Raw genomic sequence first — 17,283 nt, forward strand, 5'->3', positions numbered from 1 at the left:
GTTAATATCTCAATGTAACTAATAAAGCTAGGTCAAACTCGACATATCTAGCTCTGCTCATCTAGGTGTTTTGAAATTCCACCCCTAAGAGAGCAAAAATTATTCTACCCCATCAGTATTGAATAGTTTTAATAAAACTGTCAGTCCTACATTTAATATTTTCGAAAATGTTAAATGTAGGACTGACAGTTGAACCAAACTTGATTTCTTCGATTCCGGTCTGGCTAATCTGTCTGTGATAAGTACAGAAAGTGTTTCAAAATATTTAACCAAGCGACTTAGGGAAGGGCGAAAAATATATCTGTTCTTGCTCTTGGAGCTTACAAACGAGGAGCAGCGCGAGGCTACTAACTTAGCTTTCGCGGTTGCAGCTTTTTGGGCTGTTCGTGAGGGGACCATCGAGCCGTAAAGAAAAAGATAATAGAAAAAACAAAATGTTTAACCCATTGAATTAGGAACACACAGAATCCTCATTCAACCATTATTGTATGCAGTGCGTTGTGTAGAAAAACAGTGAAAACGCCCCGCGCACGTTTCACGATACACCCGCGGAATTCTACTAGCTCACAAACTTTTTCACATTTTCCAATTTTATGGTACACGTTTAGAACATTAGAGGTAAAATAATTACTGTCAACTGCCAAATGGTATGAAGTGACTAACCGTTCTTTCGAGAAACACATTTAAAGTGGAGTAGTTTTTGTTCCTTTATCATTAGAGGTGTACACGGTTTCTGTATTTTCTTAATTCTTTGGTTTTACCATCAAAAAATTAATGTCCGACTGTAAAATTTCTGCCGGCTAGCGAATTTGTCCAAACCCCAATCTGCCTTGTCACGTATCTGACGAATCCATAATCTGTCCAATATTGAATAAAGGAACCTTCAATCACGTAAACCAATAGCCCATCGCAAATAACCACCCCGGGGACTTTTCGCATTGCCTGTTTAAAATACTTTTATTCCCTTTAACAAATTACTGCAAATAATGAGTGCCTTAAAAGCAGCACAACATATTAGTCGATACCGCTGGGTAAGCTACGTCGACTAAAATCAGTAAATGGATGGGTGCCCGCCTTTGGAAGTTTGAAACATAATTTGGTATCCATAAGTCCCAGCTCTTATCACTAACAAAGAATAGTAATCGCAATGTTAGTTGATTTTATTCTAAAGGTTAATCAAGAAAATTACTTTCATTTCTTCGTTAACGATCATGAGGAAGTTTGGCACAGATATAGCTTGCATCTTGGTGATGACATTAAATAATTTTAAGCCCGTGTAAATAAACTTTTCTTTTGCGATTCTTTTTAAATGCTACACAAACGCGGACGAAATCGCGGACATAAAGCTGTGTATGGTATTATGTTGTACAAATTTCAATCAACAAGTTACTTGAAGGGAATATATTTTTCTTTGTCTTAGGCCTAAGTCCTATTTCCGATGAGGTTATTGATTTCATGTTGAAAAACTTTGGTTTTTTTCAAATAACTAATAAGGGTTAGCGGAAATTTCCACACGGCAGTCATATTTTATAGCCTAAATGCATCGAAGTATATCAGAGAACCCACATACAGTATTCAATGCAGTTTTAGGCATGCGCAGCGCTATCCGGCCGTCACGCAAGTAACCTTTAAAGGTTCCTAGGACTGCGGAAAAATATGTATACCTGGACAACCACGCCCAGTATGAATAACTTAGCGAAAGTAGGTTTTGAGTTTCCAAAACATTTGCCTACATTCCATTCTTTAAATCATTCATCCGTAATGAAGGCAAATTATAACATGAAAGTAAACATCCTCATCAAGTTATTCTATTCTTTAGCAGGTCGTAGTAATCGTTAATTGTAGAAATAATAGGCTTTATAAGGTAAAATCTTTAACGGTTGTCTCTTACTGTCTTTTACTGAAATCTGCTTATCTATTAAGGTTCAAACAATATATGAAATGGATTAGCAGAATTCACAATAAAGACAGTGCATCTTCAGTAGATATTAAAAAAATTAATGACCATAAAATGTAACAAAAAAAAAAAAAAATTGATTGTAATAAACTCAACAGATTAGAATAGAGTTGTCACCGCACCTACTCTTCTCGCGTATGTCGCTCGAAAAGTTTAAGGGCTCTGTCCTACTACCATCTATTGCGATCACCTACTCGTTTCCCCAACTTGTTCCCCTTCCTCCAGCACAGGTAATAGGCAGTGGCTTCCAAGGGTCTTTAATTTGAGCAAGCCAAGAACTAATTTGACGCATCATCTCTTAATCGTAGTTATTGCTGTGCTAACTAATATTTAAAAAACATTCCGATTATGGTCCGGACGCGAAATACGACAGGAAACTTCGATTGATAATTGTATTTATTGCGGGGAATTACCAGCACTCAAGGATTTTTTAAAGCACCGAATAAGTTATTAAAATCAAAATAACCAGCCGGGTTCCAAACACTGGTTATTTTTGTTAGAAAAAATATTACAATACCAACCACTTACCTTATTAATTAAAATCTAGGAGTATCCAACAACCCAACGACGTTTTGTATACCGATCTGTTAAATAGTCTTCTACGGTTTTTACTAGTTTGAAAAATACAAAAGTCTGGCGTAGGTTTCGGTAAAGTTATCAGCAGTTTTGTTCACCTCATAAAAAAGTTAAAGACCATTTGTTTGAACACACTTTAACTTGCCACAATAAACAATTTCAGCACAATTTTTAACACATAATTTATATAATATACTTTAATTTATTAAGGAAAGAATCAGTGAAATGCACACATGCGTCGAACTCAAGCGAACATTAATAATCTTTCTCACGACAACAATAATTAACACTCATTCGGTGTTAAGTTGTTGCTCAATTTGCTGTTCATCACCACGAACTTCAAACTGCTTTTCTATCAATACTAAATTATTAGATAATTTATACTGCCTCTGCAGTGCTACACTAACATTTGTATGAGTGAAAGTTCATCGTTGCGTTTCCTAAATTCGGATATGGATAAAAGTATATAAGCATAGGATATAAGTTATCGGAAATGTGTATGCGTGTATCGGAACGCATTTCGCGCGGCTGCGAAATGCGTTCCGATACACGCGCAAATAAAATAATACCTTGCATAATGAATGCTCGTATACTCATTGTCTATACATTACTAAGGAAAGGTTAAAAAAATTATGTTTATTTTCTCATTGCTATCAAGTACATTGTAATAAAGGAATTGCATTTTGTAAGCAGGGAGATTTATTGTATGACAAGCCCGGCTTTTCGGCTTCCAAGGCAGTACCGTTACTACTAATAGGCTCTTGTTGATGAAACTTAACATTGGAAGTGAAAATAAACTAGTGCTGCAAGCTAGTAAACTTCATAAAATTATTACAAAATTTTTCTATACATTTAAATTATATCCCCTGCCAGGGGAATATAATTAACGTGTCCACCTGCTAAAGCATCGGAACATGGAATAGGGGAAAAATTAATATACATATACTATTTGGTTATTATTTCCACTTCTGCGCCAATGCTTTGAGAGTTGATAAAGCAGTGGGAGAACATCCCTTATTCCTATCCTTAATTTTTATCCTTTCCTCGGGTAGATAATTGTATCCTGTCGTGCTGTTAAGTGTCCTATTTTATACCAAATTAAAGTTCATATTAATTAAATTCCATTATTAGTTTTATAAATTAACTTGCGGACCAGGCAGACTTCGTCCTGCCTAGTAAAGCAGCGTCACCTACCTGATGCGTTAAGAAACCAGGAACCCATTGAATAAAAACAAAAATATTCATCAATATCAGCCCAGACTTTTAGGTGGAGCTAGGTGACAAATACACGTACAAAGAATCATAAATATTAATATTTTTCTCACCGTTTAAACCTCGCCTAGACTTCAGCGAATATTTCAAGATCTAAATTAGTCTTGGGTTTTCGAGTTTTAGCACGACTAACGAACAGAAATTAACTTTTACATATATATAAATCATCATCATCATATCAACCGATAGACGTCTACTGCTGGACATAGGGCTTTTGTAGAGAGTTCCAAATTCCACGGTTCCGAGCCGCTTGGATCCAGTGGCTACCTGCTACGCGCTTAAATAAATAATAATTATTAAATAAATATACTACGACAACACACACATCGCCATCTAGCCCCAAAGTAAGCGTAGCTTGTGTTATGGGTACTAAGATGACTTCTTAATATTTGTATAATATACAGAAATAACTATTTAATATATAGATAAAAACCCGGACACTGAAAAACATTCATGTTCATTACACAAACATTTTCCAATCGAACCAACGGCCTCGAAACAGGCATATATAAAGATCACGAAGCTGAGTAATAAGCCCCATATTACTCGCAGAACCTATGGACGTTGGGGTCCCAAGGTGTCGGACCTGGATGGCGACTTTGCACCGTTAAACACTGCGTAGGTAGGCACTCCACGAGGTTAAAGACATCAAAAGAGTTACAAGGAGCCGCTGGACGCTAGGAAGCCGTCATCCGCAATTTTAAACCGGAGCCATCCTAACTTATATGGTCTTATTTGACGGCCGGTTGGTGGGCAGCGACCCTGCTTTCTGAGTCAAAAGCTGTAGGTTCAACCCCCACAACTGGAAAATGTTTGTGTGATAAACATGAACGTTTTTCAGTGTCTGTATAGGTACTATAAGTATTCATGTATATTTTTCATAAAAATATTCATCAATCATCTTAATACTCATAATACAAGCTACGCTTACTTTTGGGCTAGATGGCGGTGTGTGTATTGTCATAGTATATTTATTTAAAAAATTAATAAAAAATGTTTTGTTCGTCAACCACTGCTCCGATCTTTGTAAAATTTAGCACTTGCCGATTAAAGTACTAACTATAGCATCCTGAAGGTGGACATGGGATAATACGGGTGGTGGATAAAACTAGGGTGTCGTTGCCAGAGGGTTAAAAAATAGTATTTGCCAACTATGGACGAATCAGACAGCAAGACCGATCTTAGAATAACTGTGTCTTTTGTAATGTTTAATGTTTATAATTCTAAATTCTAAAAGGTTTATAGTTTTTTCAATATATAAAATAATTATTATCACGTACCAATAGTAACTATTAAATTAACAAAGACTATTGTTAGGTATGAATTGAATATACAAAACGCTGACTGTATCTTTTTCACTTGGGTACACTCGGCGGTCCCGAGTTCACCCGATCGAGCCTTTCACCTCAGAGCGTGACTGTTCAGCCTAACCTACTACCTACGAAAAAATATGTGTGACGTGCGCTAAAAGAAGTTTTGACTTCAAAACGCCTTCATTGTTACACTTTCCTTAATATCAACGCATCTATATAATAAGTTGGTTTTAAATGGACACGAGGCAATAGTCATATAGTCATATATAATGCAGCGGCCAGCATAAGAGTCATTGATGAATGAACGACTTCTACTTTCCAAGGCTTGTTGTATGCTAGAGGTTCTTTTCTCAAACGTGTTCACTAGCACTCATTTTGTGAAATACAATTACTTTTCAACATCAATTACGAATATCTACCAAAGATAATTTTTCCCGCGTCAAAGTATTCCTTTGTTTTTTTTAATAAACAACTCGCTATTTGCAAGCCACTTCAAAATTTAAATAAAACCTTTGTTAAGTTACCTACTTTCAACATACCTCCGTTAACCAAGGAGGTAATTTATCTGTGTTTTGAAAAAAGATCTATCCATTTTTAAATTACACGACAGATAGTACTATCACATTTATTTGGCTAAGCCAAGACAGATGCGGATTTTCATAAAACTTTTGCCTGCCGCTGCTCGTATGTATTTGATCAGTACACAAATTTCGATTATTCTCGAAGAAGGTTGTCAAAATTACGTTCAAATTTGTAAGCATTTTTATGAAAATTATAAAAAAATGACTTACTTTGGACCGAAGACATCTTGACATTGTTGTATAAAGAAACCAAGTGGGAACTGATTGCCGAAGATTTCCACTTCACCGGATGACGTTTGGTAGAATCCGAATTCTGTACACGTTTGATACATCCACTGACGACCTGAAAAAAATTTTTGTTCAATATTTTGCGACTCCTTTGATACAGATACGTGACCCTATTTTGATGCCGCGTGGTGACAGCAGATCTAAATACCACCACTTTCCTCTAGGGAATTGTAACATAGAACGTGCAGCAGCGAGAGCTTTTTATGACAGAGCTCGTCCGGGAAAGTACCGCCGCCATACTAATTTCTGCCGCTAAGTAGAATTGCTGTGTTGCGGTTGCGGCACATGAGGCTATACACCTACGCTATGTTGATAGCTGCAGCTTTTAATTTTACCTGTGAACCGATTCTCTTCTTGGGATAAAAGTATGCTCTAAATTTATAAACTAGAGGACTCAAGACTTCGTCCGCATAAAAGTCAATTTAAAAGATATATATCTACTGCCCCAGGTTTTTATTAGAACTTTTAAATGGGAACAACTTTCACATACGTGATTTTATCGAAACTTTAACCGATTAAGCAGCGCACGTAGCGTAAGCTCTCGAACGGAAAATAAATCCCCGATTTTGAAACATTCTTCATTGGTACGATGCTCTTATTAGTCTGAGCGTGATGATTTATACTCTATATCATCACGCCTTCTTCGACACATTTATCCTGAATAAATCAGCCGTTTAGTGCAGTAGAGACAAATAACCTAGATATCGACTGTAGTGCCATCTGTCGGGCTAATTTGTGAATCTTAACCATCCAGGGTGCCACACAAACGCATACGAAAAAAAACATTCAAATCTTCCCAGCCGTTTAGGAGGTTCCTTTAGTTCAGTGACATACACACGTACAATAAAATTATATATATAAATATACAGCTGTGGCCATATAAATAAGAACTTTTTATAGAATCATGTCATGTGTATCTATGTGTACTTTCTTAGAAGTAACCTCACGCCGAAGATGCTAGATTGGGTGTAGATCTGAGATGTAAGCTGGCGAATAAAGTAAGATAAAAACTGATTGCGACGTGAGAAATTTCTTAACGGTGCGTGCAGTATCCTTTGGATCATTGTCGTGCTTGAATGTTCAGATAGAGTTCAGATAGAGAGATAAAATTTCTTCTTCTAGTATTGAAATTGATCCATAATTTCCTCTATCAGCTTAACAGGTTAAACACCATATTCAAAAAAGCTGGGGGTGCTTTTCACATTTCCCCCACCATGTGTTAATGTAACCTTTGTGTACTTAGGGTCGAATGTTTTATTCGGAGGGCGTCGTCCATAACGTTTTCCATCAGAACATACGCTCTTTATCTTTGTCTCGCCAGAAAATAGATCATTTTCCCGTGTCTTACGGTCCAGTTTTCATACCTTCTTGCAAATACAATTCGGGTTTTTATAGGTTTTTTTACCAAACGCTTTCGAATAGTGCGGGATTGCTGAATTGATTTTTACCAAAATATTCTTTTCTCAGCCCATCTCGGTCAACTCGACGAGAAGACTTTTTATGAAAATTGAGCCTAATTTGCTATACTCCGCGAACAGCAGCAGAATCTGTATGGTGTAATTTATAATTACTTCAATCCGTATACTCCACACCAAAAAGATCCTCGGCAAACCGGAGCGAAACGTGCGTAGAGGGTACGCACGTTTCGCTCTGATTTCAGATTCTGCTGCTGATCGCGGAGTATAGCAAATCAATTATTATATTTTAATTAATTAATTTACTTAATTTTCATAATATATTACGGATTTCCGCAAAGTAACACCTGCTTCTATCCAATATTGAGAAGCCTTTTTTACCAGTTTAGGCACACGCGGAAGATTTGAAGAAGTTTGATACGTGGCAAAATGCTTCAGCGTGGAAAACTACGTATATGAGAGCTATGGTAATCTGCCCGACCGTAACAATAGGAAGTTCGGGACCGAGGTGCAAACATTCATCTTTGGAAGTTGTATATATGGTAAATTTTTATGAACACTTCTTATGCAGGATCTTTGTGGCGCCATCTAGTTTGGTAATCTGGAGAACGCTACAATATTCCCCTCCGAGACTGGAAGTCTAACCAGTGACGCAGTGTTGCCGAGATGTACAGCACTGCGAGAATCGTATAGTGGTCGTATAGCAACGCCGATGTGTTGCAGGATTGACCGTCGTCAATGTGCTTGCTGTAGTATGCCTCTTTATGACCAATCGTGTGCGTGCGTTGCAAGCGTGGAGTGCGTGCGTGGGTTGAGAGCGTTGCGTGTGTTGAGAGCGTTGCGTGCCCTGAGTGCGTTGAGAGCTTTGCGTGCGTTGAGTGCGTTGGGCGTGCATGTGTGCGTCAAACTTGCGTGCGTAGGTTGCGGTGCTTCAGTCAGCGTGCCGGGAGTGCGTTGTGGCTTAAAGTGCGGTGCTGCGATGATCACGTTGGGTCACCAATGTACGGGAGCTATGGTGATGTGCTCCAACGTAACTACAGAAAGATCTTCCTCCAAGCTGGCAATCGTGCTCGGAGACCGAGGTCCAACAATTCATCTTTGGAAGTAGTTTGTATATATATAACATAGTCAATTTATGTGAACACTTTTCACATTTCCCCTACTCACCTTTGTGTACTTAGGGTCGAATGCTTTATACGGAGGGCGTCGTACATATATTTTCCATCAGAACATACCCTGTTTATCTTTGTGTCGTCAGAATCTGTTCAGTTTTCATACGTGCTTGCAAATGCAAGTGCGCCTTGCCTTTGGCATAGTTTAAACATAGGTTCCTTGCTATCCTTCCGTGCAACTTTTTTTAACGTGATGATCGCGTCGGGTTACCCTACGGGAGCTATGGTGATGTGCGCAACCGTAACAACAGGAAGATTTTCTTATATTGGGATACTTCCCAATATGTATATATGGTCGATTTATGTGAACACATCGTTTGCGCGATGCAGAAGCTTTGTGGCGACATTTAATTCGGTAACGTGGAGACCGCTATAATAGTTTCTGCGCATTACAGATAGTCGGCTATCTGTTTATACGGCCAATTTCTTCTCGCGAAGTTTTATTATTGCTAACTCTTGTAGATTTATTTCAACTTTTATTTTTCCACACCTTTAAGACTTTTACAGCTCTAAATGGCGACAGAACCCTTGATTTTTGGACTTCCTAATAATACTTTTGTCCAGCATTGGACGTCAACCGGTTAAAGACATGATGACGATGATGATGATGTTACTTTAAAAAAAAAGCTTTCGGAGTTTAAATCAGGTTAGTTGGCAATGCCGGGCAATGAATCTGGGATCTCACAGTTATCGTACCACAGATCTCAGGGAGGTCGACAGTAAAGTACTCATGACCAAGAGCACTTTCTATGTTATAGATCCGCACTGGGCCGAGACCAGAAAGAGAGAGGAGACCAATGCCCTGTAGTGGGCTGGTAATGGAATGATGATGATGATGATGATGATTATTATTATTATTATTGTTATTATAATAGACTAAGCAGCTTTCGCTGATGCGTCTATATCATTTCTTGTGCTCTTTGTCTTTTTGATGTTTATCCAGTCTATTCTTAAATTCAGTGATTTTGCAGTCACTACATCTTCAGGCAAGGCATTCCACAATTGTATAACTCTATTGCTGATAAATTGCTTGGAAGGATTAGACGATGCCTGCTGATATTCAAGTTTGAGACCATAGCCCCTTAAATGATGTTATAGATATCTCACCTCCTTCTGATGCCCAAGAGACATTTCTAAGTTCATTGATCATGTTGTCATAATCGTAGTCCAAACAGGTTTCGTTGGCTTCTTTCAGAACGATTGAGTTGAATTCAGCTAACTTCTTGTAGGCGGGTTTCTCAGGATGCTTTGTTATCATACTGCACACCTGAAATCGTAAAGATTTTTCTTTAGTTTTTAAAAAGTGAGGCTTGATGTCTTACGCCTGATGCAAAGCAATGTATTGAATTTGTTTTTATGGAATTATAAATGTTTTTTTTTATTTAACACTTTTGCAGGGTGATTCCTTATGAAATATACTTATGCACCCTTCCACACGTTACAGGTTACACGTTGTATTAAGTATACTATATATCTTAAATGATAAACACAGTATCCTATGCAAAATGTTATGTATGTCTCCAACAAAATGATGTCAAGATTAACTTTTTACTGTTTTGGTTTTGCTCGGCTGCTTTCGCTAGATAAAAATCCTATGTGACTCCAGGGCGCAATCTTTCTCTGTACCGAATTTCGGCAAGATGGGTGCATTGTCGAGCCGAACATACCTAAACATCAAACCGACATTTTTTCGCATTCGTAATAGATTGAATAAAAATTTATTAATTTTATAAATTTATTGTTTATTTTAATTACTGGTTTGGAAATCACGTTTTCAATTAATTTAATTTTTTTTTAAATATCATCTTCATCCTAATTTTTTTTTTATTAGTGTTTTGCCACACAAGACTGATGTGAAAGGCATATACTAATTTCGGCATCGACGGTAGAAGAGCCGTATCTTAATTGGAGAAATCGCTCAGACCGCCATTGCCCGAGAGTCGCAGGTTCAAATCCTGTCGGGTCCGAAATTTTTTATATTCATTTTAAATTAATAAAATCTTCATCCTAACTCCATTACCGACCCACTACAGAGCACGAGTCTCCTACCACAGTGAGAAGGGCTTAGGCCGTAGTCCGGACGCTGGCCCAGTGTGGGTTGGTGGACTTCACACGCCTTTGAGAACATTATGGAGAACTCTCAGGCATGCAATTTACCTCACAATGTGTTGTATTAAGTGATATTTTAATTGCTTAATTTATAAAAGTTAGACGTGCATGCTGAGATTCGAAATTCGAAATTCTGGCCCCCGAAAGTGAACCTGAAGAAAAATATACTAAACAGTAATGAAAAGATGAAGTATGTAATAATTTGTGACAATTTTTACTTGAAAGCCTACTTTTAGGGTAGAAGCAACTTAATTACCATTATATCAACCGCTGGAAAACTCCATCGGTTGACCTTGCAAGACACAGTCTATTCTTTTAAACATTTAGTAGTGTTTTTACCATCGATGGTTTTTACCCATCCATCTGGTAGGAAATTGCAATGTTTCCTATTAGATGGCGCTACTGTCCGTATAAGACTGATAAAAAGGCTATATGCCTTTTTTTGTTAACAGTTGCTTGATTGTAAAAAGCTCAGACTGCAATTACCAGAGTCTCATGTTCAAATCCTATCGGTTCCGAAACTCTTACATGCATTTTAAAAATATATTAATAAAATCTATTTTCTTAGGGATTTTCGAAACACACGGTCTTGTTAAGCTCGTGTTAACGACTTAGCATCACCACGTGTAGTCAAATGAATATGTCTAATAAAAACAAACGCAAAATATAATTACCGAATTGATCGTAGTTGTCCTGCGTTTCATATCGTGACCAATTCGATTGTCTTCGTTGTATTGGACCAAATCAGCAAAATCGTCTGCTATCGAATTGTAGAAATTTTTCATATCATTTATTGAAGCTTTCGAGAACGGTTTGCATAATCTGAAATAAAATAAAACTTCGTTACTATTTCGTATTTCGACATTATAAATCGACATATAAAACGACGGAATTAACAATTTTTCCAAATTCAAAATACGAATCCCAAACAAAATATGTTTACTTTTAGTTACGCTTCGCTATGGCTAAGTCTGGTATTATTTCTCGTTTCCATGGGAACTTAGGGATTAAAAGCATAGAACACTAACCCGTTATTTTTCTGAGCTTTGAGATTCATACAATTTTATAAGTATTAGTATTCATTGTATCCTGATAACATGATTGCAAATCACCTTTTAATTTTCGGCATAAAAAGCGTAACTGTTGCTTGTCGTTCAAGAGTATATATGAGTATAATATGTATGGCAATAGCTATCTTTAACAAGTTACCTGAGAGTTTTAAAATTTTTAATAGAGTCAATATTTTCAATACCAGCATGTATAGTGTGCTGATAAATGAATATTACAATAATGTTGAGAATATCTAAGTAATGACATAAAATAATGTACTACAGGATAAAATAATATGGACTGTAACAATATAAATATTAGAAGCAAAAATAAACTCGTTGTGCAGTTTACTAGGCTACACAAAATTACAAATTCATTCAAGGACAATTGTATATTATTTTATAACAAATTACCAAATGAAATCTTTGAGATGTCTCTCAATAAGTTCAAAGTTTATATAAAACGTAAGCTTACAGAAAAATCCTATTATAATATTAAGTATTACTTAAACGATTAAAAAGCTTGGGTGTGAATTGCTAGCTAAATAAATTTACCAGACCAGGCCGCGTTTGGAACCCTCGTAGCTTTAGGTTTAAGATGGCGAACGAAGTTATCACTATGAATAGTCTCGTGGGAAATAGAATTTTAGGGTCACACAAAACTTTTGACATTTTGTAAAAAGCGGCTTTAGCTTGTCCAAGTATGCATTTAATTTCTTCTTGGTGGTCTGAATCCGATGTCAAGATGCCGAGATAATTCATCTCAAACGCTCAAGTAATACGAAGGGCCAAATGCCAACGGAAACTAATGACAACCGTCATACAAAGGAAGGTTGCGTTTTTCGGTCACCTACAGAGAGGATCCCTGTTCGAGTTTCCAAGGTTGATCCTTGAAGGGAAGATTACCGGGAAAAGAGCAACTGGGAGACCGATGAAGAAGTGGTTCGACGATATAAGAGAGTGTACCGGAAATACCTATTCGGTATTGAAGAAGATATATACGACAATACACACATCGCCATCTAGCCCCAAAGTAAGCGTAGCTTGTGTTATCAGTACTCAAATGACTGATAACAATTTTTATAAATAATATACGTAAATTCTTATAATATACATATAAACACACTGAAAAACACTTGATATTATATCCCTTTTTTGATAAAACCGCAAGCGATCCCTCACCTATCGTCGTTCATTCTGGGTCCCTGGTAGTTCATGGAGTTCTTTAATAGATGGAGGTGATTTGTTTATTGGTTAAATTAAAAAAAAAACAAATTACAGTATAAATGTGACACCCTGAATAATAGAGTTTTCTTTCAATCTAAGTACAGTTTTGTCGTATCACACTCTTAAAATATGAGAGACGAATCTATATTATGGAAAGGAGAATCTATGTTTACACATCTTTTTACAAAATGGAAAATTTCTTTAACTGTAATATTTAAACTTGGAAGTCATAACAAAATACCTATGTCCGGCAGTGGGAGTCCATCGGTTGGTATGATGTGAAGTGTGATATAGTTATTGTGATTACGTGCAATGTACATACTTAAACTCTTTTTCAATTGTCGCAGGATCCGCCTTTATCATAGTTTCGATTTGTTGATGAGCCAATTTCACTTGAGTAACGCAGTCTTCATCGCCGGTTTTTTCACGCAAAGCATCCACGACAACTTGAAAGTATTCTAAAACAAAGAAATTTTTGTTACATTATATTTAGTAAACATATTATAATAGATAATAGATATAATACGACAATACACACATCGCCATCTAGCCCCGAAGAAAGCGTAGCTTGTGTTATGAGAACTAAGATAGCTGTTGAATATTTTTTTATGAATATACCTAATTGACATAAAAACTTATAATATACAAACAAACACCCAGACACTGAAAAACAATCATGTTCATCACACAAACATTTTCCAGTTGTGGGAATCGAACCCACGGCCTAGGACTCAGAAAGCAGTGTCGCTGCTCACTGCGCCATTCGGCCGTCTCAATAATAAAAGCTAATTAGTATTTTAGTTTGTTTGTTTGAGCAAGCTTATCCGTGGAGGTATTTCAAGAAGTTGGATAGAAAAAATTGTATTTGCATTAGATTTTGTAGTAGTAAAGGTTTTAGGTGTGTTCCCATCTGAAGGGAATTGTAGCTGGGTAATCACATTCGAATGAAGTTTAACACAATGGCCAATGCCCCTTAACCTCCTGAAGGTCAATGGCCATTGACACATTTAGTACCAAAGATGACATTAGCGTTATTGTTGTTTATTAAGATAACTAGGTAAAAGTAACTGTTATGTGGCAAGCTGATAAATTGAGCAAAATGCATAGCGTCAGAAGTTGAACTTTAACAAGGGTAATAATGTTATTATGATAATAAGAACTGACAGTGATAGCCTAGTGGCAGTGGCGTGCATAGAGGGTATGCAGACAATATAAATTGAAAAAAATCTCCAGTACAAGTTATAAGAACTTAAGGGTAAGCTTTTTATAACTCTTACAATGCCTATCCTTAAGTTTTTTATAACTCATACTGGAGATTTTTTTAGTTATATATAATCTGCCCGCTTAATGCTTACCCTGTGTATACCCCGTATGCACGCCACCACCTCGTGGTTAGAGCTATGTCCTCCCTTTTGGGAAGACCAAGCTTGATGCCCGGCTCTTCGCCTCTTCAAAGTTATGTGCCTTCTTAATTTAAGGAATTCTTATATCACTTGCGCATCTACCTAGGCAGGATGTTATATCACGAGTGAAACCTTTGTGCCTGTGACTTCTCCATAACATTCTCACTAGGTCAACATGGCCTTATCATTTAGAGAGGAGACCTGTAGTGGGCCGATACTAGGTTCATCAACATCTTGATGCCATTCTTGATCATTAAATCAATAATGGAGTGAGTATTATTGGTTTGAGTGAGTCTTATGAGTCTAAAATATTAGATTACAAAGATCTGTAACAGTGAAGACTTGTATAATAGCTTACATTGTGAATTTCCATGTAACAATACATAATATACATAATACTGGATAACTGCAAAACATAAATAGTACCTTACCCATAAAATTAACTTTAGCCAAAAGAGGTCCACTAGATGATATTGCAGCGTGTACTAAATGTGGGTACTTCAGACGGAGCCATGCTGCTAACGACCCAGGGTATGATCCACCAAAGGCAATCCACTTTACCTCTCTATTAAACTTGTATTTATCGTTCATGGCTGATATGAAGTTTGCTAAATCGGCAAGGGCTTGATGCGAGGACAAGTATAGCAAGTTTTTGGTACTGAGATCCCTGGAAGGAGGTAAAGAAAATTTTTAATTATATCAATTTTGAGAATTAAATAACCTGCACCTGCTTTGGTAGTTAGTTAAAATGATTTGATCAATAATATAAAATGTTTTAACTATTATATGGCACCTTAACTTTAAGTAACATAATAGAAATTCATAGATACCAAACAGCATTAACCAGATGGTGCAAATCACAACCAAGCTGATGGTAAGTGGAAATACCATCACTTTGCAGGGCATGCAAGGAACAATTCCTTCAAAGTGCGGCTCAGTATCCATAAATCTGATCAGTAGTTAGGAAGTCTTATATTCCTATAATTGCACCAGCAGATAATAATCCCTTTAAACGGGAACACAGCAATAAAAGTTAAAAATTTAAAAAAAAAAAAAAAACAAAAATTGTTACAAGTCGGGAACCACAAAAAAATACCTGATAAATAGTATTTTGGGTGATGTTGTCCTACACTTAGATATTGTAACCCTCACAACAACACAACTTTACTACTAAGTTACGCAATCTCTTCATTACTTTTTAGTGTGTGGTTTTAGGTCAATGTTTGATAGAATAAATACAATCAAACGCAATAGAAAGATATTTTGTTAATATTCCTAAAAGCGTTTTTATTATTTTCTTAACAATTTGAAAAAAAAAAAAAAGTTACAAAAAGATGATGTAACATATAAGACAAGTAAGAATAAATTGACTAAGATAGATACTTTGTTTTATTTACTCACATTGTTGGGTGACTTTTTCCATAATACCTATGTTCTAATTGTATGCATAAAGCATTGAATTGTTTAGCATATTCAATCCAAGCCCCTTGGACCATCCACTTCGCATTTGCAGGGCCTTCGCCACCAATCATCAAGAAAATAGGCCCAGGATTGTTGAAGTCATAGAAACTTTCATTGACAAAGTAGCGCTGAAATAAAATATAGTAATCAAATGTAATAAAGCATTTTCGATGATTGCTCATGATTTTGATCATCGTCATGATCCGCACCCTATTAAGCCCACTGCTTGGCACGGGCCTCATCTCTCATAGGAGTGACGGTTATAGAAAATAGGCCAACCACACTGAACCAACATGGGTTGTTGGGCTTTAACACGTGATTCAGATGTACAATACCACATTGAAGTAAATATATTACAAAATTATTAAATACTATAACTATGTCAAAATGTTTGGAAGTAGTTACCATAGTAGCTAGACCTAGATCAAACAAAGTGTTCCTCTGTAAGCCTGCATAATGTATTTATATATATTTCATGATAATAAGGTTTGAAATTTGTACCTGTTTCCAAGTCCTCATGTCAGTAGGACTGGAATGGTCCAACTTTTGGACAAACCATTGTTCAGGGGGCAGTGTTACGCCTTTAATGCCTGCTGGTGCTCCTAAATTACCTCCTTTACTTCGACCCAAGTGGAAACGTTTAGCGCATTGAACAAAAATTATAAGTTGAAAACTTATTACAAGTAAGGAAAAGTTTCGCGGCATTTTTTAGATTTTGTACTATATTTGTTAACAGCTTTGATGGACGATAAAAAGTGGTCAGCGTATAAAAAACCACTCGCAAAGCAAGGTTAAAACTTAAGTGAACCTTGATAAACTTTAAAATAACTCTAGTTTCACATTTCGCGATAACACGCAAATCAATAACAATAAACAAGAACCACGGACAAATATAAGAAAATAGATACTGATGGCCATAGAGTGCCTAGACAGGGATGGTGGTAACAGCGGTACCTTGATTATTATGACACTAAACTAAACAATAAACATTCTCTTCCTTTGAAAATGAAAGAGCTTTATTTACAAAGTCTGAAATAGGAAAACTTAAAATAAAAGATCACATGAGTATCTTGTAAAAAACAAGATTATTGTATTATTAAAATTTGCGAATAAGCTACACTCATGGCTAACGTAGACACTTTTTTAGCTGTTATTGTATGTTTTACGTTCACATTACGATTTCGTATCATTAAGGATATTTAAAACACTACGTATAATTTTTTTAAGTAGGTACACCCAGGCCAACTGTGGAGAGGTCCGTTTCTGTTGTTAGGTTTAGTCCGTACTCTGTGTTAAATGTAGTTTTAGTTGAATCTATGGAGGGTAGAGGTAAGGAGAGTCATCTTATATGGGAGAAAAGTTGAAAAAGTGTCCAGTTGTATGCGCTAAATAACAGTTCAAAAATCCGTATGGTATGAATGTAGCAATCGTAGATGAATTGAAGTATGCCGAGTTAAAAA

The 17,283-nt window shown here is 36.4% G+C and overlaps 1 protein-coding gene across 1 annotated transcript; it reads right to left on the reverse strand.

The window, feature by feature from the left end:
• Positions 1-3,872: 3,872 nt before the first annotated feature.
• LOC120636445 (putative serine protease F56F10.1) lies at positions 3,873-16,682 on the reverse strand. The gene is made up of 8 exons (XM_039907923.1): positions 16,325-16,682; positions 15,764-15,951; positions 14,794-15,029; positions 13,282-13,417; positions 11,358-11,505; positions 9,682-9,841; positions 5,910-6,042; positions 3,873-3,933 (listed from the first exon to the last, which is right to left on the reverse strand). The coding sequence occupies exons 1-8, from the start codon at positions 16,526-16,528 to the stop codon at positions 3,873-3,875; spliced, it is 1,266 nt and encodes a 421-aa protein (XP_039763857.1). The 5' UTR covers positions 16,529-16,682.
• Between the last annotated feature and the right edge of the window lie 601 nt (positions 16,683-17,283).

Source organism: Pararge aegeria, chromosome Z (assembly GCF_905163445.1).
Source record: "Pararge aegeria chromosome Z, ilParAegt1.1, whole genome shotgun sequence".
NCBI classification, from domain to species: domain Eukaryota; kingdom Metazoa; phylum Arthropoda; class Insecta; order Lepidoptera; family Nymphalidae; genus Pararge; species Pararge aegeria.